This window comes from Mangifera indica, chromosome 8 (assembly GCF_011075055.1).
Source record: "Mangifera indica cultivar Alphonso chromosome 8, CATAS_Mindica_2.1, whole genome shotgun sequence".
In the NCBI taxonomy this organism is placed as follows: domain Eukaryota; kingdom Viridiplantae; phylum Streptophyta; class Magnoliopsida; order Sapindales; family Anacardiaceae; genus Mangifera; species Mangifera indica.
In genome coordinates, this window is record NC_058144.1 from 2,015,836 (window position 1) to 2,039,759 (window position 23,924).

Consider the following 23,924-nt stretch of genomic DNA (forward strand, 5'->3'; position numbering starts at 1 on the left):
AGGACGATAAAAGAAGAATATTCGTTGCCTATATTTAGATGATGAAACATCATCCATATCTGAAAGAATAAATGAAAGACGACGTTTCGTCGTCAAGTCTGGAAGATGCGACGAGCTACAAAGGACGACAAAATGTCATCCTTCAGCATCTAGATTATGCCACGAAGAGAGATCTCTCGTCGCACGGTGCTGGAGATCTCTTCGTCGCACGGTGCTGGAGATCTTTTCATCGCACCACAGTCATCACACCAGGAGAAGGAGGAGGTTGGAGACGACACTGGAAGATAAAGTTGAAGAGTGAGAGTGAAACTACTATTTTTGAAAGTTATGAGGGGAAAATGAGTTTTGAAGAATATGAAAACCCTAGGTTTAGGGGTGAAAATGTTACTTTTCAAAGTTTAAAAACTTAAGTAAAGGTGAAATGTTAGTTTCTAAAACCTACAGTAGAAAATTTAATAAACTTTATAACTTTTAATATAAACAGTAAAATAACTATTTTACCCCTTCTTTCAACAGAAAAAATTAACAAAAATTTGGCCATAAGTAGGAGTTTAGGTTTTTCATCTCCCGTGGATGTGACTTTGAGATTAGGCTAAAATTTGGGTAGGAAATAGTGCTTTTCCCTCAAGGTTTAGGGTTCAAGGGCTGGTATTGTCAATCATTGTGATTGGGTGGGAAATAGACTTTCAGTGTTATTTAATATTTAACCATGCACAAGCTAAATGGACGTTTTACCCTGTTGGTGGTGTTTTGGATATTTAACTATATAGGGGTTAAATTGATAATTTATCATATTAATGGTGTTAATTAGGTAAAACTCAAATCAAATTGGTTCAATCTCAAAAATTAATTTAACTCAAATTTATTTAATTCGGCTTTAAAGTGAATTTGAGTTGAATGACTCAATCCATTTTTTAAATTAAACTGAATTAAAGTTAGAAAATATTCGATTGAACTCGGTTTGAATTTTAACTCAAATAAATAATTTTAATTTGTGATTTGGTTCAATTTATATTCATCACTTGAATTTATAATTTTGTTTAACTTAAATTTATGTCTTTTTTATATTTTCTGTAAAAAAATAAATTAATAAAATAAATTAATTTTTATGATATATGTTTTATTAGAAAAAACGAACGAAAAAAATTTAAAACCTAAAATACCTAAACCTTTAAATAAAAAAATTTTCAATTTCCTCACTAAAATGGAAAATCTTCAAAAAAACCTCACCACCACGCGTTTTATAAAATTACCAAAACCCCCATCACGCAGCCTTGCGTGTCAGATATTGGAAACCTCCCCGCGTACTGAAATCTCACACTTTCGCCCCCACCACACGATACCGTGTACCCGCATAGTTTGAAAAATCGCGAAATCACCCATAACTCTTCTCACTACGCGTGAAGAAACTGTGAAGGAAATACTTTAGCATGCGGATGGAGAAGACGACTGATATCAAGGTCCGGATGACGACCTCTGAGCGATTGGGTATTGATCTCTCTAATGCTAATAACAAGAAGTTCATCAAAAGTGTGTTGGTGTCTTTTTTGCTGTCAACCATCGAAGACGCTGGCGATGCTAGGGAGACGGATTCAAATTCAAGAAGAAACGAAATGCCACCAAATCCAACTGGAGAAACAAATTAATGAGAACGGAGTTCGTGTTATGTGTCAGGTAAACTTAAAAAAACGATTTTTATTTCTGCATTTGCATTTACGAAATGCCCTTCATTTTGATTTAGCTTTCAAAAAAGAGGAGGGTGGTGATTCAATAATTTAGGGGCTAAAGATTTTGTATCAATTATTTAATACTATTAGAAAGATGAAAAGTTCTCTTGTTTCCTTGTGATTCTTGTTGATGATTACAAATAATATCTTTCTGTTATTATGTTCGTTATTTGTCTTCTTAACAATCTCATTTAGTTCTTATTACCTGCTGCGATAATCCTCATGTTGCTATAGTAGTGCAGCTAATGCCTAAAATGATCTATTCTGTCTTTAGTGTTTGATTTATTAGGCTGTTTCTGCGGAATCGAACTGTTTTGATCAGCAACAGATGTGTTGACACTGAAAGCTTTTGTTACTTTTGCTTTTTGTAGGAATTAGTTTAGCAAATGAGCAATGGGTAGGCTTCAGTAAAAGTGTCCCTGCAATAGAAGAAGCTGTGATAAAGATATAATCACAGCTTATTGACTTGGTATCTTTAGGTTCTTGACTTTGAATTTTTAACTTATTGATTTGGTTCTGGTTTCTTTTCTCGTCTTTAAAATGTGAATATGATCTCATTAAATCCAACGATGCTCTAATTAGTACTCGAGTGAGGGCATGTTTTATTTCTTAGTCTTTATATGGTAATCATCTCTTGGCCATAAAGCAGTTAACCAAATGATTGACTGACCTGAACCAATGTAATAAAAATACTGTAGATTTGAATTCTAACGTGAGCAAAATGAAAATGTGCCAAATTCAGTGACTTCACCTGTTGAACTTTTTCTTGCAGAGCCCAACAGTTTCAATGGGAAGGATTACCTCTGCTGGGTGCCACGGATGGAATTTTTCTTAAAGCAATTACAAATTGCTTATGTCCCCAGTCCCCACTGACTCTCGCCCTCGTGTTACTGCAATTGCACACATTGTGAAGAAAGTGCTAAAAGCAGGACCGCTGAACAGAAATTGATAAAAGAAATGAAGAGATGGATGGTAAAACCATAGTGTGCTATAATTCTGGGATGAAGGTGCAGATGCCGTAGTAGGAAATTTGACAGGGAAGTCAATGAGAGACAGAATGGGAACAATTCAACTACACCTGCTGCTGAAAATAGGATGTTAACATGATTATGAATAGCGTGGACTTGGCGAGTAGCTGATTAACTCCAAGTTGAAGTTTTAACCATTTTGGTGAAGCAGGCTGACTTTTGAATTTTAGTGGGTACAATCTGTTTTATAATGTTTCAACTCTGGGAGAACACAGAATTTTTATAGCTGATAACAAAATTTCTCTAGTTTTTTAATTATTTATTTGTAACTTGGACAGCACAACTGCTCCCCAAGTCTACAAGGAAGACTTCATATGTTACCCAAATATCAGTTGGGTGCACCAGTCCAGTCAAATGCCAAATCAGAAGCATCCTCAATTGAGAAATTTCGAATGTTCTCATTTGATCTTATTCATCGAGATGGCCTCAAAATGGAAAATGGGTCCACAAATTTATACTAACCTTTTGTGGTAGATACGATTTTACTGAAAGTTGAAAGCTCCAAATTTGACTTTCACATGGCATGCTTTGGCTGTGTAGTGTCTCACATTCACATTTGCCACGCTATGTGGGTCTATTAGCACCTCTTCAAGGAAGTTTTAGTAAGATAAGTGAAAAAATATACCCACAAAAAAATAACAAATAAATAATGAAGAAAAGGTTGGCATGCATTAAAAGCATAATGGACTTTGATTGACACATAATTCAGGCATAAGTTTCAGCATTGATTCATTTTTCATGCTGGTAGAAACGGTGAACATGGACATGAAGCAGTTGAGCTCGCACGTTTTGGGACGAAGATAATGTTGAATTTTAACCAAATCCAGCCCAAATACTTGAACGAAAGTAAAGCCTTGATGTTGAATTTTTATCTTATCGACAAAAAGCATGCACAGTTTAGCTCATTTTATTCAAACTTGTGTCGAGATTTCAAAAGGGTCACATGGCATAGATCAATGACAATTCATTGGCTGAACATCTTCACGGGTACAAAACTTGGTCCCCAAAGGTTTTGTCTTTGTTCTATTAGTTTATGCAAATTATTGATTGATTAAGCAAGCAATTATGGACTCATTTTTGTTTTAAATTGCCTTTTTTATTTCAGTTTCTTTTTCTGCAGGAATGGAGATAGATACCTCAAACCCTCTTTGTAGAAAGGAGGAATCTTAAAGGGATGGCTTAGATTTTGAGAACAAAAATTGGTTCTCCGCTGTCCACTTTTCCATGTGCATCTAAAGGAGCTTCCTTTGGTTATTAAAACACACAAAGAAAAAGAAACTGATTTGAGAATATTAAAATTTTTTAGTTGTTGGTTTGCCATAAAACACAGAAGATCATATCAACCCAACAAACAAACTATTTAAAATCTAAAGCAAACAAAGAAACTCCATGCTTTCTTTCCAATGGGAAAAAAAAAGAAGCATATTGTGGTAATGGTGCAACGTTTAGTTTCTGAGAAAATTGCGCCTTCCTAAGTTTACTGTCTGATGCTGACATAAAGCAACAACCAAAGAAAGCATTATGGGAGTTTACATTCGATAAAAAGAAAATGAACAGTAATAACCACTAGGCTTCCACCAGCCATCTTAAGTCACATGCTTTTCTTTGGATATCTCTGCTACTCATCAAGCTATGCACATTTGCAAATATTCTTCCCATTTATGGGTCAAATCTGAAACTAAATACAAGTTTTCTTAAAAAGCCGATTCTCATCAGGAATTTTTTATGACTAAATGGGTTGAAGCCACCAGGCACTTGCTCTTTAGTTAAAAACCAATCACCACATGAAGCAAGAAGCCAAACACTCAGGGAACAAGAAAGGGAGGAGGAGGAAAGGCCATGGCAAATATTTGGAACATTTAATCTATTCTTTCTTTAGTCCTCGCCCAAAGGATTTCAGTGAAGCGCATAAATTGGCAGAGGACAAAAAATATAAGCAATATGCATAAAAAATAATCAGTTCCTTAATAACCAACAATGATGAATATAATAACTGGTTAAACTTAAAATTTTAATTCATCTTGAAAAAATATTTGCTTATAACAGAAAACATGTATATTATAAACAATCACATAAAATTTGCTACCCTACTCGGTCAATAAGTAGTTATTTTCTACTTCTAGCTAGCCCTGCTGTTCTTTCCAGGATCCTTTGCTGTATACCAAAACCGGGGAAGAAGCTCCATATCAGTTCTTCTCTACATTTTACGCTTATAGACAAAGTTAAATGCCATTCTTGAGCTACCACTGCTACCCAACTGATGATAATGGCTGTAAAGAGTTGGATTCACAGGAAAATGCAGCAATCAACTTCTCTTTCGTCAGCTGCTCGGATCCTTGAGATTTGATTACAAATGTGTGAAACACAGTATCATTTGCAGTAGCAAGTTTTGACTCAACAATTGTGATCTGTGCCTCTTTAAACGCTTGGATGACTCTCGAAACAGGGTGTGAATCCAAAGGACAGCTTACTCTCACAATAACCTCATCATGAGCAACCTGAATATCAATGTCGGGAGCTTGCTGCAGACTTTCTGCGTTTGGGTTAGATTCCAAAGCAGACAAATCTCTGGAAGTGCTACCCCTCTCTGCTTCCATGACTTTTAACTTTTCCTGTAGCTCATTAATATAAGCAATGGCATCACCCAACAAGGAAGCTTTATCCATCTTGGATATGTTAGGTACTACAGCTCGTAATGCATAGAACCGCTGGTTCAGCTTCTCACGCCGTTGCCTCTCCGCCTCCACGTGATTGAGTGGTTCTTCTCTTCCATTTGCAGGCTTTCTGCCCCTCTTCCGAGGCCTTCTGTCTTCGGCTACACAAGGCCGCTCATCCTTACAAGAGGCTTCAACATCTGAATGCTCAGATTCCCCACTTTGTGGTCTACCAATCACAGCAGGCCTAGAAGTAGCCCCTGAAAAATCAATTTGCACTGGCACAGGCTTTTGAGATGGGTAGTGATTAACTCGAAAATCTTCCCTAACACCATTATTCACAAGCTCCTGCAAATTATTAGCTGTAGTGTGAGAGCCATAAATTTCAGTTGGGCTCCCTTGTTTCACACCTTGAACATTTCCCCAGCTGAAACCATGAACACCATTCTGAGCACTCGAAAAGGCATTCCTATTTCCATTGGCATAAGCTTCCCATGATGGTCTCTCTTCCATCTTTCTAACAGCAAGTTTCTCTCTGCTAAAATGGGCAGGCACGTGGCTTGTGGTGGTCAAATCTTGGCCAAAAATTTTTTGAACTCCCTCCACTCTCTCCAAAATCCCCAAATTCGAAAACCCTTCACTCTCATCTTTCTTCTCACTAGTAACGGGTAGCAATGCAGCTATTGGCTTAACCCTTATCATAGAAGAATTGGCAGAGAACGTGGCCCTTATTGACTGCACCAATTCCAGACTTTCAGGTACAGATCTAACAGACCCCAATTCAACAACCCCGACATCAGTTGAAACCAAAACAATGGTCTGAATTCCAGCAGACCTTGCAAGAAATGACCTAACACAGTAATCAGAACCCAATTTCATAGCATCCAACAACCAGACATGCTTTCCAGACGCAAAACACTTGCCTGGGCCACCTTCTCCACGAGGAAAAGAGAAATACATAGATGCTAGAAAGAACATCTCTGTATCAGTAACCCTGTCCAATCCTAATAAATAATTATCCTCATCCAATCCACCAAACGAGGTGTGCAGCTTTTGCAAAACCCTTTTTCTCATCCTCTGTTGAGTCTCATCTTCAAGCCTAATATAAAGAAGACGTGTAACTTCAGATTCTTCGCCTTCTTTTGGCTCTCTACAAGATCCATCACCCCACCCCAAAACCCAATCACCAGACTTGGACCGCGAAATTTGCCAAAATATGGCGTAGTTCCAGCTAAAATTTGATGCGTTCGGTTGGTCCACGAGATCAGACAGCTTGTTTTGTAGATTCTCATCACTGCCAATGGCCATTAAGAGATTCTCATTTGAAATAGAGCTTGATATTAAATAATCTAAAGCTTTTGTGCCAAGAACGGCAGCTATCATGGCCTTGTCTTCATCATTCCACAAACGGCCGCCCATATTAAACTCAAATTTCATATCTAAACTCCTAAAAATTCAATTTTTTAAAAGTTTAAGTATCCAGATCAAGTCGATTATCTAAAACCCGAAAGAAAAAAAAATCTAATATAAACTTGAACTAAATGCACTCGAAAATTTCAGAAAACCCATATGGCTCAATTACATGAGAGCATGCGCTTACGATTTCAGATCTCACAAGCTCAAAAGCTTAAGTAATAAAGAAAACCCATAAAAAAAAAATAAGCTAGGATTAATCCAAAAAAAAAAAATTCATACACACCGGTGGTTAAACGAAAGAATTTGTTATCATTTGAAGTAAGGCAGCGGAGTGAGAGTCTCGAGAGCTGTAAAATTTTCAGGAGAAAGTAACAACTTTAATTAGGGAATAAAATTTCCCACAAAACAAAGGAACAAAGAAACAAAAATCCTTTCAATTTTCTATTTTGTGTGTAACAAATGAAAGAGAGAAGAAGCTGAGAAGGTGAAGCTAAAGAGAGAAATGGGAGTCCGTTGTATGTGTTCTCTAAATCCTAACAGTGTAGGAACTGCATAAGCGGACCTTAGTTAAGTAGACGTTAAGGTTAAAGAGTAACCATGGTTAGTGTGTTGGGTTAATAATGGTTGGAGGTTGAGGGGTAGTCGGCAAGACAAAGTTTTTTGCTTGTTTTCTATTTCTAGTCTAAGTTATGGTGTATCCACACAAATATATCTGTAATATTTCAAAAATTTAAAAATTTATTTATAAACTAATTTTTATTAAAATTTTTTTATTAAATATAAAAATAAAATCATTATTTTACTGTTAAACTCTTAAATCCTAAAAATTTATATTATTTTTTCTATTAATTTAGAAAACAATTTTCTCTCATAATAAAACTATAAAAAGTTGTGTTTCTCTTTTAAGGTTTTTTTTTTCCATCTTTATCAACTAGATGTCATTTTCATTGTTGATCGACCTTTCCACCATCTTCTTTTTTTGACATCGACATTTTCATTAGACCAATTTCATCAGATTGAGACAAACTATTTTTGTTTGACAGACAGATTGATATCAGAAGATTCATTTGATGCCAATCCATTAGTTAGACAAAGACGACTTATCTTCATCTAATGAAATTGGTTCGATGAAAACATTGACAATGGAAGAAGAAGATGGTAGGAAGACCAGTTAATGACAAGAACAATATTTGGTCACCAGAGATAGAAGAAAAAACCTTATGAGAGAAAATGTTTTTTAAAGTTTAATCATAGAGGGAAATTGTTAATTTTTTAAATTAAAGAGAAAAATAATATAAATTTTTATGATTTATGAGTAAAATAATGATTTTACTCTTATTTCTCATAGAAAATTTTAATAAAAATTATCCCGTAGATAAATGTTTGAATTTTTGAAACACTACAAATATATTGTTGAGAATATGCTAAAATTTAAGTGGGAGATAGTGGCCTATTATTATTTAGGGCAAAGGACTATTTTTCACTCAAGTTTTATCTCAATCTAAAAATTATATTTATAACAGACGAAAAACTCAAACACCTACTCATTCTTAAATTGTCATTAAATATATGGGTTAAATATTTTTTAATAATACTACTAAAAAATATATAATTTTATCTCATTTTTTTCTTAAGTTTTAAAAATTAACATTTAACCCTTATACTTAAACTTTGAAAAGTGATTTTTTTTCTCGAAATCCCTTATTTTTTCTTCAATCCTCCCTCTGACCATTGACAATTGACTTGGTTAGAGGTTAAATGACGAGCGTTGCCTAGATTTAGATGACGCTCGTCGTCTTTCACTAGACGACAAAGTATCTTCTATTCTCTGGATGACCCTCATCATCTAGATTTGAACGATGGAGCATTGTCCAATGAGAATGACGTTTGTCGTCCAGTTTGGACAATAAACTGTTGTTCAGATCTAGATGATGGTTATCATACTTGGTAGTCGACTCCTCCACCATTGGTTGACTGTGGTTGGATTTTAGAGGGAAAAAATAGATTTTTTAAAATTAATTTAAGGGGAAAAAATATTAGTATTCTAAATTAGAATAAAAAATAAGATATAATTTTAATTATTTTAATATTATTGATAAAATGACAAATTTACCTCTTAATTTTAACAAAAAATATATAAATATACCTTAACAAATTAAAACTTAGATGACTAGTTAGATTTTTTACCTACCTTAGATACATATTTGTCATTTAAATAATGATTATTTTTTGTTTTTCTTTTAATTGACTAGTTTAAATTATAGTAATAATGATTATTTTTCTCATTCAAATTTTGATGAAATAATGATTTCTCATTCTTCAAATTTGAAAAATTATTTTTTTACCAACCATCCACTTTTGTTAATGCCATTTGCAATTTGCACAACATGTGCAAGCATAAATTCCCACTAAAGCCACATCACCGATGAACAATCGAGGCTGGCAAGTGAGAATCAAATAGAACAAAGACAAGAAGTTGGAAAACCATCTAGAAACAATTGCATTTGGCTTGGAGATTGAAGGTTTGTGCAAAGTTAGTGGTTGAGAAGATATGGCATTGGATAAGAAAAGACAATGGTTGCCAGAGTGAAAAAATTCGGAGGAGAAGGGAAGGAGAGAAGTGGACACGAATATTAAAAGAGAAACCAAGAAGACAAGGCAAATTAGGGAGGCAAAATGGGGGATAGATGTGCGACCCTGGTCAAAGTTAAAGGAAATGAAGCATTGATGAGTGAAGGCAACAAAAAGATAGAGAATGAGGAGGAAAAGTTTGAGGTTTTTTAAAAGATGGTGGTGGTGAGTAAAACAAAGGGATTGTAGGGTTTAGAGAAATAAGATTAAGGGAATTTGAGATGGTTAATGTAAATAGTGTAGTAGAGTCCTAATAAGAGGGAAAAGATTTCATATATTAAATAAATTATTAATCATAAGATATTTTACGTAACAAAGTAGATGATGATGATTGATTGATGAGTTGGGAATAATGAATAATAATTTGTGAATTGGTAATAATATGCTACTATTTGATTATATATATTTTATTTTTAATTTAAAATTATCTAATTATATAATAATTATGCACAAATTAGTATTCATTATTAATATAGTTAATTTTATTGAAAAAGAATACTAGAAAACAAATCAAATTTGATAATATTAAGGTTAGGTGGGCTAGGAGAAGGTTAACATTAAATGAATAATAATAATAAAGCAAAATGACTATTTCTTATTCAAGTTTTAGTATAATTTCAAAAGCATACTTATGAAATTTAAAAATATCCAAACACTTACTTATAGAATAATTTCTATTGGAGGTAAAGGTAAAATCATTATTTTATCATTAAACGTTAAATTTTTTTATCATTTTCCCCTTGATTTGGAAAACAAAAAATTTACCCAAAAAGTTAAGTTTTGAAAAATCAAAATTTCCCCTTTAGGATTTTTTTTCTTCTGCTCTAGCGACGAAGTTCCTTCTCTAGTTGACTTCCTCTTCCCACCCATCTTCTTTCTCTGCTACCTTCATCGTCGGTCAAAGAGCGAACATCGTTATCATCGAAAACATAGTCGATTCGTCTTCAATTTGATTGATCAGTAGGAAGAGGAACCTTAAACCATAAAAGCATCGAACAACAATTCTAATTTTAAGCAGAGAAATCGTCTCATCAGTGCTCGGCGAAGATGATTTCTCATCTTCGTCAATTTGTCTAGATGAATATTCATTTTATTCGGTGAGGATGAGATCAAAAGAAGGAAGAAAGACGATCGACGACTGTTGGTTGGAGAGACAGTGGTTTGCCTACAAATTTTAAATCTTAAAAGGGAAATACAACTTTTTAAAGTTTAATTATAAGAGAAAATTGTTAATTTTCTAAATTAATGAAAAAAATAATATAAATTTTTAAGGTCTAGTGGTGAAATAATAATTTTATATTTATCTCTAATAAAAAATTATAATAAAATTTAACTCATAAATAAATATTTAAATTTTTAATATATTATGAGATGTTTTCGAAATTGAATTAAAATTTAAGTGGGAAACTCTCTTGGCCTAATAAAAAATGCAAAGTAGAAATGTGGCCCCAAATTGAGTAGAATCTAGGGAAAACAAGAGTTGAAAATGAGACAAAGCCAATAAAAATCTCAGGTGATCTCATAATCAGGACAGCTTCTAACGAGATCAGTGATACTAATTTATCCTTCTTTCATTTTTATGTGATAAAGTGTGGATGCCTCGTGATCGAAAAACAATATACAAAGACGAACGGCTGAGAGTGTTAGTCAGTTTGAAAACGATAGGCCCGAGCACAGTTTACACAAACATGTTACACGTGGGAAATTGGGAAACAAGTGAAGTCTGTTACGTCAAACGTGCAAAATCGTTGGCACGTGGTTATAAAATATTATCAACATTGAAGACATAAACCAGGTCAGAAAAGCATGGTTAAATCCAATTAGAATTTCACTGTTTACAACACCGTACTTGGGCTGGTTTCTAGTATTTTACTTTCAATCTTGTTAGAGATAACTGGTGAAATATTTCTATTTAAAGTAGAAACATAAATAATTTTAAATTAAAATATTTATATCCGTATTTATACATTATCTTCAGGGATATTTAGGTCGGATAATATTATTATTAAAATAAAAAATTATTATAAAAATAAATTATTTAAAAAATTAATAAATACAAATAATAAAATTTATTAAAAATAAATATATATTATTAATTATTAATTTTATTAAAAATATTAAAAAATAAATATTTTAATTAAAAATAAGATTATTTTATCTAAAAATTAATGAATAATAATATAATAATAATAATAAAATCAAAATTATAATGATAATTTTTAATATTCAAAATAAAAATAATAATCAAATTACCATTTATTTTATCTATTATATTAATAATAATAAAAAAAATTATTATAATATTATATTATTAATAAATTAAATAATATAATATAAATAATAGAATATAAACCACCAGAATAATTTTTACGCTCGACACAAAATCCTTTCCTATGATAATGTGAATAACTAAGTATATGATATTTATTCCATCCCTATATTTTGACTAAATCAATTGGGTCTTGATTGTGAAATTTATCTTCAAATCAAACACATGGTGGCGCGTGAGACAACCGTCCAATACATTTGAAATTTCCATGCTGTAATGCTGGCGTGAAAAAGACTTTCCAATGAGAATCATCACGATAACGAAGTGGTCGACACGCGTTCTCGGGCGGCTGAATCACACCTCTGAATTGCAAACACGTTTATCACATCACGTGATTGCCACGACCTTTGTGGAGGGATCTGTTGACACGTTTCACCATCTCCGCCATCCTCGATCAAACCGAACAAACCGATAAACTTGCCGAAAGGAGAGGCTGATAATTGACAAAACAAGGACTGGACAAAAAAATGGCTCAGAGGTCGTGAAGAGCACGTGATTTAAACGTAAACCGAGGGGGAGTTGTGTCGTATGTGTGAGAAGAACGTGATATGCGATTAAAATCAGACTGTGTTAAATTAGGTGCAACGTGTTTGGCGTGTGCCGACTCGTTGATATTTCCGCGTAATTCTCACTGTCATAGTGACATGGCAGATTTTCGTTTGCTTGTTCTTTGCCCTTTCTCGATCCGGATAAATATTGTTATTTATATTGAGTTACGAACATAATCTATGTAGTGTACAATGACATTTTAATTTATAGTAACATGCTGTCATTCACAAGCAAAAAGACCGCCCATTTAGCTTAGTAGCAAAGCCTTGAAAGTCTAAAAGTCTAGAAGCGTCGGCTCAGGAAAAGACATTTTTGAAGGTCCAAATGAATCGATAATTTTCTAAAAAATTAAGATATTTGTGAAATATGAAGGGTATTTTAGTCTAGTTAAAGTATTATAAATAAAATTTTAAAAACTTAAATATTTATTTATTTAATTTTTAAAAAATTTTAGTTAATTATAAAGATAAAATTATTATTTTATAATTAATATTAAAATAAATAAAATTATACTTCATTTAATTTTTTTAGAAATTTTTTTAATCTAAAAATTTAAAAAATTACAATTTCCCCTAAAGGTTTGATTTTTTTTTTTGTTCAAGTGACTACTTCAGAAAAATTGTCAATCGATTTTCCCATCACCTCTATCCCTTAGGAAGCTATTAAAAAACTGACTTAAATATGTAATGTCTAGTCATATGTGCATCAATCAAATGTTACACAAATCTGTATAACCTCATCAACTATTTTCATTGACTTTTTGATGGTTTTTATGTCAAAAAACCATCAAAGATGGAGGCGGTGAGAAGGCTAGATGGAGTAGTCATCAAAACCAAAAAAAAATCAAACCTTAAAAGAAAATTATAACTTTTTAAATTTTTGATTGAAAAAAATTATTAATTTTTTAATTAAAAAAGTAAAATAAGATATAATTTTATTTATTTTAATATTAATTATAAAATAATAATTTATTTTTATAATTAACTGAAAAAATTAATAAAAATTAGACAATAAATAAATATTTGAGTTTTTAAAATTTGTTACGAAAACTTTAAAATAGACTAAAAACTTGGGTGAGAATCGTATTTTGGCCGTGAAGAAAACACAAAGTTCACGTGGTGCAGTTGGATTGGGTGCAGATTTCACACCAGCGGCATGATTGTGAATCTAAACATTTTGGGCGTGGTTCCCAATAGTCCAACATGGTTTGCTTTGCCTGCCACCGTCACGAGTCACGACTATTGGATTCTTTTGACTACGACAATTGAACAGTCAAGTCAATTAGAGGCTAACCATTTTTTTGGGTGGGTCAAACGGTCGTTTCTCACCCAACGTTTTGTGGGAGGGCAAATTTTTTTCTACAAGTTAAAAGGACTAAAACATTATTTTAATAGAGATTGAAAATTAATAATTTAAAAAATATTTAAAACGCTTAATTTTTTAAAAATATTTTCACATTTATTCCTATTTATTTTTATCATTTTCTAGTTACTATCTCTCCTTTTTACTATTAAACTTATTTAATTTTAATAAATATTACTTTCTCTCTTTACTTCTTTTTTCTATTCATTTTTTATTATAATGTTTTCTCTGTTTTTCTTTAACTCATTTATTTTTAGTAAATATTAATTTATATTTTTCTTTTTTTTCACTTATTTCCTTTTTTAATAAGTATTATTTATCTCTTTCTTTTATTTGTCCGTTAATTCATTTTCAATTTAAGTAAATATAAATTAAAAAATTTTCCTAAAAACTAAAAAAATAGAAGCGTGGAGTAAAGATAACGAGAGAAGAGGAATGATTAATAGTAAAAATAACTAAAGAAAAATAATAATCAATAATGATATTATTGATTAAGATGACGAGAAAAAAGATAAAATGATTGTCAATTTGTGGTGAAGATCCAAAAGAAGAAAAAATAGCCAATGATTGGTGGTGAAAATAGTCAATGAGTGTTGAAAATAGAAAAATGAAAATTGAGAATTAAAATTAAAAACTTTGGATAATAAGAGGAGAAAGAGTCAAAAAAATCTTTTAAGAGAAAATTAATAAATTATAATTATAATTATTTGAGGATAAATTGGTATTTTATATTTTTATTTTTGATAGGGATATTTTTACAATTTTAATACAATTAAAGACATATTAATAGTTGTATTTTGTATTAAATGGTGACAATTTTTTGTCATTATATTTACAAAAATAAAAAATAAAACAGTAATTTATATTAAAACCAACAAAAAAAAAAAAAAATACGTGATATACAAAAAAAAATTAGAGTTTCAAACTTAAAGTATGTGAATTTATTGTTTCAAATTTCTCCTCGTCAAATTTGGGCCTTTTTTTTTTTTATTACTAATCTCCTCGTCAAATTTCTCATTAATCACATTATTCAATGTTAATTACATATAACCCACATGTTAACGGAAATAACAAGTAATTTAACTTAAATATTCTCTACTTAATCTGTCTTAATTTGAAAGCAAAAAAACCTAATGTTTCTATCCTGGATTGTGAAAGACAACTAAATTTGTAAGCCGGGCAAAATTTATATCGTAAAAATATATTAGATTTATAAGTATAAAGATTGAAACTTATATTACATAAAATTAATTAGTTTGTATTAATATTCAATTTATCACACTTATACCATTTTTATTTGCCGTGTGACTCTTCAACACATATGATATTGCAAAATAATGAAAGTAAAAAGTGTAATATTTTTTCCATTGTAACTTCTGGCCTTATTGTTGTCAATTTGTCATTGAGCGAATTCGATCTGAATTGAATTGTGTTTTATATAATATATTTGACAGACCATGTGGAGTTGTACTTTCTGTTGCGACAAACTATATATCTTAATCCCAGGTGATTAGAAATTAATAAATAGGTCATTTAAGTTCTTTTGTCTTCCAATGGCTGCTGTCCAAGCTTTTGTTTATAAGATTAATTGGGTGAGTGTTAGGAGGAAGTTCGGGATGTCTCAACGAACAACCACTTTGATCTTTTGTTGATGTATCGCTCTCACCTTGAGATGTTTGCTTCCTTTTTAAAGCTTCTGCTGCTGATTGGTCAAAGACATGAGAGTTTGTTTATGTTTGTATTTTAAAAATAAATTCATGAACCACGATTATTCGATTACAAATTTTATAGTTTAATTTACTGAAAGGTTATGTGCAAGTTTCTTTGATCTTACGATAAAAAGCATCTTAGGATCCATGGAGAGTTAAGAGTCTTTAAATCACATGACACATGCATACATATAAAGTTGAGATGACAAAGGGTAACTCTATCACCTTTCTTTGTTTTCATCCCACTAATTTATATCATAACATCTATCAAATTAATATGATACAATAAATATATCATATGATATAATATGTATCTTATAATACATATTGATATATTTTTTAAAAAAAATTATGATATAATAAGATGTATATAAAAAAAAAATTTAAATTTTTAAAAGTGTTTGTGATATTTTTTAAAATATTAATGTGTTAATTAGATTATTTTGTTATTTTAAATTAATATAATATAATATTTAATCTATGATATAAAAAGTTAAGATTTTAATACGCGATTTAGCTATCTGCCTTAGATAATAAATCAACAATTCTTGCTTTATTATTCCCCTCCAGTCTTTTAGTACTTGGGCCTCTTTTGGGCCATCTAAAGCTACAGTTAAGGATTGTTTTCAGTCGTTGATGCTTAAACGAAGACAGCACATTATTATTGCTTCGGAAAAAAAATATATATAGACAACACATTATTATTAATATTTGCAAGTTTTTAAATACATTGATTTAACATAAATGTTATATATATATATATATATATAATTTTAAGTATTTAATTAAATATTTAAATAATATATATTAAATATTATTTTATTTTTAATTTATAATTACACCAAAACACAGAGTTTGAAAATTTCAAATGACTATTTTTATCCAAGGTATTCAAGGCTTTGAAAATCTCATTTAACTTATGACCTATTAAAATTAACGGTTTTAAGGATAAAATTGTTTTGTCTGTATTATTATAAACGACTCAAGTTTTACTTTCAATTTTTCGGAGTTAGTTTTTCAGTGTCATTTCTTTCTCTCTGGTGACCTCCAGGTGACACTTCTTCCTCTGATGCGACCTCCTTCCAACGGTTGTCCTAGGCACAGTCGTCGACGAAGACGACTCATCTTTGTCAATGAGTCCAGGATAATTAGGAACGCCGAAGAGGAAGAAATATCACTTGTCGGAGAGGAAGAAATAGTGTCGGAAAACTAACTCTAAAAAATTGACCCTAAGAGGAAAAATGTTATTTTTTACTTGAATTGAGGGAAATTGTTATTAAACTTTCAAGGGTTAGACTTCCGTTAATTTTAATAGTCTATGGGTGGGTTAGAATTTTCAAAATTAATGAGAGAAATTATACTTTGGGTTAGTCCTTTGGCCTATTTAAAATTGGCTGCTCATAACTTTATTATTGTTTTAATATTGGGTTATCAATGTATTGTCACAAAAGTTAATTTCATGTATGTGTACACAATTGATGCCAAGAGCAATTTAGCCTACTTTGAAGGCGTTTGATCAAGAGTTAAAAAAAATTACTCTAATAATTTATTTTTTATTATTTATATTATCTTATTTGATTTATAAATAATAAAAATTTTAATAATTTTTTATTATCAATAATAATGTAATAAAAAAATATAATTATTATATGATTATTATTTTTACTTTAAATATTAAAATATTATTAAAATAATTTTTTAATTTTAATAAAAAATATTTCCAAACCAAACATCCCTCTAGGTTTAAATAACTAGCCCTAAGGTTAGATTCGAACCAAATCGAATTCGAATTCAGTTTGATTTGTATATAGTAGAGTTCGAGTTTGAGCTTATAAAAGTTAGCTCAAACTCGATTTAACTCATTTTGAGATTAAGTTTTTAACTATTTTATTATTAAAATGATATTGTTTTAATACATATTAATCGTAATAACGTCGTTTTGTATTAAAATTTTTAATTAACAAAATTGACAAGTAGCTCGAACTCGAACAAGTTTGTATAGAGTTTACTCATTTTAGACTTATTTAAACTAAGCTCAGACTCATATTTGAATAAATTCAGTTTAAATCCAACCCTAACTAGTTCTGCAACAAGGAAGATTTAAATTTTGTATTATTTTGCTGCGTTGGGCCTTATGCATTTAAATCATTTTCTATAAAAGGTGGAAAGGCCTGTACCTATTCATCAGTCCAGTAAGGATGCTTTCCTTTCCAGCTGTGTTTTGGTAAGTTAGATGTTAACAAGAACTTGTACTTCCCACAAAATTTCATCACAAATAATTAATACATAAAACTTAAATATTTTATCCACTATTGAAATTTCAATTTATTGATGGTATTGACATTAGGCCAAAACACCTATTCCCACCCAAGGTTTATTGAAAATTTTGGTATTCATTAATTTGCAAAAACTTAAATATCTATCCATAAATAATTTTTTATTACAAATTTTAGTTAAAATTAAAGATAAAATTATTATTTAATTAAAAAATTTAAAAACTAAATATTTATCACAATTTCTTCCCTCAATGCAAAACTCTCACAATCCCCTCCCCCAAATTTTTTCTTCAAAATTTGAAAAATGATTATTTTTCTTAAGTTTTTTTTTTTAGCGACAATTTCTTCCCAATTATCAACCGACCTTCCCTTCTTCTTCTCTCTAGGCTGATTGCCTCTTTTTATCCTTCGTTAGAGATGGAGAATATTGTATCTGTCTTAGACAAAGACAAAAAGTCTTCATCTAAGATAGAGATGATAGTCTTCATTCCGACGAAAGCAAAATGAGAATAAAAAAAGCCAACCGATAAGGGAGAAGAAAAATGGAAGGTCGACTAATGGTTGGAAAGAGTAAGTCATTAAAAGAGAAAAAACTAGAGGGAAAATTGTGAGATTTCAAACTTTGAAGAAAATTTTGGAAGGAAAGGGGGAATATGAGATTTTAAAATTAAGAGAGAAAAAATTATAAAAGTTTAATCTTTTTAAATTTTGTTGTTAAATACATATTTTATTTTTAATTTTAATTAAAATTTTTAATAAAAGATTATTTATAAATATATATTTAATTTTTAAAAATTAAATGATAAAAGTTTGAATTTTTACTATACCTTGAGTAAAAACAAGTCTGTTGGCCTTGACATTATAAATCTAATTGGAAAGAGCAAATATCGTCATCAGGATGACTTTGACAACCAGTAACGAATAAGATGAAGCGAATATTTATAATTGGAAATCCTTCACTCATTAATCATTACATTACAGGCCCTTGCCTGTAAAATAATATTTCGCATAATTGATGTTTCTCCAAATCATATGTAAAACAAGGTTGAAAGACATCATTTAATTGTAACATTATTTTTAAATCAAGCAAGTTGCATTTTCTTATATTAATAATTATTTTAGTAGATATTCTTCAAAAGGTATTGAGGCAGCTGTTCAACATGCCGGACCGTCAAAGAGTGTTGTTCGTTAAAAAAGAAAGGCCAAATGATTATTCCCTCACCTAAGATATGATGTAAATCTAGTTTTTTACTTATTAATTATTAAAAATTTAAATACTTATTTATCTGTTAAATTTTATTGTTATTATTAGAGATAAAATCATTATTTAAAAATTTTATTGTTATTCGTATTTTAAATTACCCTTAAGTTTTAAATTTTTTATTTTTACTCTCTAACATCATATTTTTCAAGCTTAAATATTGACTTTTTTTCTCCCTTCAAATCTAGGATTGCAAAACTCACATCTTTTTACCATAAATAGCCACCCCTCAGAGTTTTAAAAAATCCAAGTTTAACCCCTATTTAACTTCGGTTTCCAAATCTTTATCTTTAGAGACCAACCACTGTCAGCTCTCTTCCTCCTACTTTCCCAGTCAACTGGTCTTCCTTTTTGATCATCTTCATCTTCAACTAAGAAAATCCCCTCCCCATCCCAGAGAGAAGGGAAAGCCATACTGATAATTCTGGAGGGAGAGATCGACTGTCAATTGTCAAAAATCATTGCTAAAGAGGAAGAAAAAGGAAGACTATTTTGTTAATTGAAAGTTTTCTAAAAATTTGGGGAGGTGGTGTATAAGGCAAAAAGATAAAGTTTTGCAAACTCTGAACTTTAGGGTGGGGAGAAGTCAGTTTTTAAATTTAAAAAATATGAGTTTAAGGGGTAAAAATATAAAGTTGAAAATTTAGAAATAATCCTAAAATATGAGTTTAAATAAAATTTTTTAAATAACAGTTTTATCTCTAACAATAACAATGAAATTTAACTGATAAATAAATATTTAGATCTCATCGAAGATGAGAAAATCTGGGGATCTCTTTGTCGGAGAAGAGATCTCCAACCACCAGTGTCTCTAAACTCTTTTTGTGTACTGATCAACAGTTTAGGGTGAAGAGAGAAGATCATTAATGTTAGAGATGGTGGATGGAGGGGTAAAAAGAAAACCCGAAGTTTGAGAAAAAAGAATATAATTTTTTAAAGTTAAAAAACTTTGAACAAAATTAAAATCGTTAGTTTTTAAAACTTAAAGAAAAATAAATTAATTTTATATATTTTTAATATTATTAATAAAATAATATTTTTATTTTTATTTTTAACCAAAAAAATTAATAATAATTAATTTATAAATAAAATTTAAAAAATTTTAAACTATGTAAATGTATTTTTAAAAATAAAATAAATCCTTTGTCCTATATCTCATATTTACTCTATATTGATTTAACACGGCAAGTAACAACGGAACCACGTGGTTATTCTGGTAGTACTAGCTAATTTGTACCTTGATGCTATTACTTAGGCCGTACTTGTTTGGTGTCAATGCCACTGTTCTTGCATCATGTCATGTGAATAAAGGGTAGATTTTACAAACCATAGTACACTGAACTGACAAAAGACAGAAGGCAAGAATAATATAACTAAATATATATTTACGTAAAAATGACACCAGGCTGATGTTAAAGAGAAGACAAAATTTAATTGGTGGGTACTGGGTAGCTTCCAGTAAATTGAAAGCAGACAAATTTACCTATGTTCATTCCCCTCCCAAGTTCTATCTTTACACTGTGCTTGTTAACGAATTAAAGCCTTATTTCCTCATTGATTGATTGGCGTCACAGGAAGCTTTCTACTTTCTGGCCAACCAATGCAAAGTCACACTGATGAAGACAGTTGCTTTAGATAGAGTTTCTTCCGTGTTACATTACTTCTGTCATTAGCATGGATTGAGCCCGTGTCTATCTTTTGATTACTACATCAACATAATTTCACTCATGTGATTTTTTTAAACTGCAAACTAATTCTGTACTCTTTATACGGATAATGTTTGAAAGAGATTTGAGGAGTCTGATGTGGTTAATGTAATTTTTAAAGGGAAGGGAATACTATTTTTTATCTAAATTTTAATTTAATCTTAGAATTATATCTATAATAAATAAAAAATTTAACTATTCATCTATAGATTAACTACAATCTAAATTTTAGTTAGAAGTAAGAGTAAAATTATTATTTTATTTATAAACTATAAAACCTTAAAATTTATATCATTTTCCTCCTAGGTTATAAAAATTAATATTTCAACCTATTTTTAAAGTTTAAAAAATTTAGATTTTAACCTTAAAATTTGTTTCTTTGTCTGGTCACTATCATTTTGACTGATAATCGATACTTTTCACTCATCTTTTAGATCTAACTACAAAAGATGACGAAGGACAACCATATAGATGCAACAACGAAGGATGATGACTTGTTGTCCTTCATTGATCTTCCCAATTTGGATGATGCTTTGTTATTCAGAAGGGTCGTCTTTCATCGAAAAAGACCTTCACTTCTTTCTGATCGCTAACTGGTTCCCTAAGTCATCTTAGATGAAACTTGAAAAGAGGAGAAAATTGAATTTTTCAAAATTTAATTATGGAAGGTAAATATAAGTTTTCTAAATTAAAGAAAGAAAAATGATATAAATTTTTTATATTTTAGAGTTTATGAGTAAAATAATGATTTTACCTCTATCTCTTATTAAAAATTTAGAGAATAATTAATCTATAGATGAGCATTCAATTTTTTCATCTATTATAGATGTGATTTTAAATTTAACCTAAAACTTGATGGGTCCTTTTGGTAATTTGAAACTAGTCCTTATCAGATCATTGTCTCCGGAATTAAAATTGATGGGACTTTTCTTCTCGTGTGTTTCCAATAATTATAAAGCCTTGAACACTATGAAGATTTGTCATAATCAAGCCTCGAAATAAATGGCTGTATATAAAACTAGCCATAGATTATTAAAACAAAGTAAGTAAATCACTAAAATCTCGTGGCACTCTCCGCCGTGTAAACCATCTCCAACCTCTACATTGACCGAAAGTTGCAGAGTCGTTAGCCCTGACAACGAGTTTTCATGAAAGGGCAACTCAGTCATTATTGTGCTAATCTGTGCTCGAATCGCTTGATTTTCATTTGACAATGAACGCTTATAGATGGGCATTTTAGTAATTGTACATGACAATACCAGCTGCTCGTATAAAAATTTATGCCATTAAATCGTTAAGAGAAATTGCTGGGTGCTAGGAATGTGAATGGAGCGACCACCCTTTACTGAAAATGAGCAAATCACCGCAACAAACACCGCCGTGATTCAACCTAAACACATCTCCCAAGGTGGCGGTACGCGACATCCTGTATATCACGGCGTTAGGAAACGTCGGTGGGGCAAGTGGGTTTCTGAAATTAGAGAGCCTCGCAAGAAAACCCGCATTTGGCTAGGCTCATTCCCCCTCCCCGAAATGGCTGCTAAGGCGTACGATGTAGCTGCATACTGTTTAAAGGGACGGAAGGCTCAGTTAAATTTTCCTGACGAAGTTGATCACTTGCCACGACCCCCGACGTGTACGGCTAGAGATATTCAGGCGGCGGCAGCTCAGGCAGCACATTCCGTTAATTCATCAAAGAAGATTGATGAGTCGGACGGTGATGTTGATGATAACTTCTGGGGTGAGATTGAATTGCCTGAATTGATTAACAGTGGGTTTCATAGTAATTCTTGTGGATGGACGTTCAACAGTGATGCCACGTGGATTGACGGAGATGCACAGCTGGCGTTCAAGGCATGCCCCTGACGGACACTATTGAGGTTTTTCAAGCTAAAGCAGGAGGCATTGGCAGGCATGTAAAAATTAGCAAGTCTATGTATATTTTACTAGCTTCTGGTGTTGTTGATTACTAAACTTTTGAATTCACAAAGTGATTGAGTGTTATTTTATTATTAATTTAAAATTATTTAATTATATAAAAAATATATTATTTATATTTATATTTTATATATATTTAAAATATATATACATAATTTTATTCCTGCTTTATTTGTTATCTTTCATCTATACAAGTTCATGGGTTTCCCAATAAAACTGCCATTTACTTGATTTTAATAGCTTAATTTTGGTTGATAATATATGTGAAATTTATACGCTCAAAGAGGCTGTAAATTAAATGTAACAAGTGATATATCCATGTAATTTATTAATGAAGAATATTTATACAAAGTTGGAATTTGGAATACATTCTTGAGAAATGTAAAATTCTTCTAATTTTTGGTTACTATATAATTTAATTATTTTACAGAAAAGTTGAGGAGATATACAAATATATTTTTGTTTAAATTTGATATTGTTGACTTAATGAATCTATATATTGTAGCTTTTTTTTTTTTTAAATGGATATCATCAAATAGATATGTTAACCTTCATATATTTTAAATAATAATTTATCCCTTATATGCAATTCTTTTTCATCAACCAACTAACATGTCTTACATTTACTCTGTAAAATTATGGTACGGTAAACTATTTTAGGTAAAATAACTTTAGCCCGTTATTCGAGAGCCCGTTGGATAATATTATACTCTAATAAGGGTTATCACTTGATGATCGATAACCCTAAGCTATTTACGTTGGCTAGTTTAATGAGTTTGTAAGTTTAATGTTAAGTTCGAATAAAATATCAATAAATTTTTAAATATTTTAAATCATTCTCATATAATGGTAAAAAATTATATGTTGGCTTAGAATATAATAATTTAATTGATAAATATATTAATTATTTTTTAAAAATTGATTAAAATATAAGTTTTTAAGTTAAACCCAAGCTAATCGTTTTTGTTTTGAATTCGAATTGAAATTCTATTTATTCAACAAATCTATCTAATTGACTTCAAATCAAATAATATTTCGTTCAGTTTGACTTGTTTGTACTTGTTTTTTTGTAAGTGTTAATCTCTAGAACAAAACTACTAATTTCATATGAAAGAACAAATAGTCTTTTCTACGTTTCCGATTAAATTCTTACTTTGAATTTAGGTTCTAGGCATGGACAATATGTCGGCTAAAAGCAAAATCGGATGATAATAATTCAATGGAATTCGAGGAGGCCATGTATTGTCATCTTTTGCAAAGGATGTGAAATATAAATTATCAAATAAAATGGGCCTTCTTGTTGATTATCCTAATGACACCTTACATTAAAAAATCTTT

General features: G+C 30.6%; 2 protein-coding genes and 1 long non-coding RNA gene across 4 annotated transcripts; 2 read left to right on the top strand and 1 right to left on the bottom strand.

The window, feature by feature from the left end:
* The first annotated feature begins 1,393 nt into the window (after positions 1-1,393).
* Positions 1,394-3,170, top strand: LOC123224267. The gene is made up of 2 exons (XR_006503916.1): positions 1,394-1,674; positions 2,500-3,170. It is a non-coding gene; the product is annotated as an uncharacterized LOC123224267 (long non-coding RNA).
* Positions 3,171-4,736: 1,566 nt separating this feature from the next.
* LOC123223885 (transcription factor MTB1-like) lies at positions 4,737-7,372 on the bottom strand. Of its 2 annotated transcripts, XM_044647349.1 has the most exons (2): positions 7,109-7,372; positions 4,737-6,703 (listed from the first exon to the last, which is right to left on the bottom strand). In XM_044647349.1, exon 2 carries the CDS (start codon positions 6,481-6,483, stop codon positions 5,005-5,007), a length of 1,479 nt encoding a protein of 492 aa, XP_044503284.1. In that variant the 5' UTR covers positions 6,484-6,703; positions 7,109-7,372; the 3' UTR covers positions 4,737-5,004. The 2 variants fall into 2 exon arrangements, with proteins under 2 accessions (XP_044503284.1, XP_044503283.1); XM_044647348.1 differs by having other exon boundaries at positions 4,737-7,372.
* Positions 7,373-21,644: 14,272 nt separating this feature from the next.
* Positions 21,645-22,715, top strand: LOC123222906 (ethylene-responsive transcription factor ERF023-like). The gene has a single exon (XM_044645927.1). It carries the CDS (start codon positions 21,975-21,977, stop codon positions 22,512-22,514), a length of 540 nt encoding a protein of 179 aa, XP_044501862.1. The 5' UTR covers positions 21,645-21,974; the 3' UTR covers positions 22,515-22,715.
* Positions 22,716-23,924: the final 1,209 nt, after the last annotated feature.

What these genes read in the sequence shown, in the direction of transcription:
- LOC123223885 (XM_044647348.1), bottom strand. Translation starts at nt 6,846, where the DNA reads ATGAAATTTGAGTTTAATATGGGCGGCCGTTTGTGGAATGATGAAGAC.
- LOC123222906 (XM_044645927.1), top strand. Translation starts at nt 21,975, where the DNA reads ATGGAGCGACCACCCTTTACTGAAAATGAGCAAATCACCGCAACAAAC.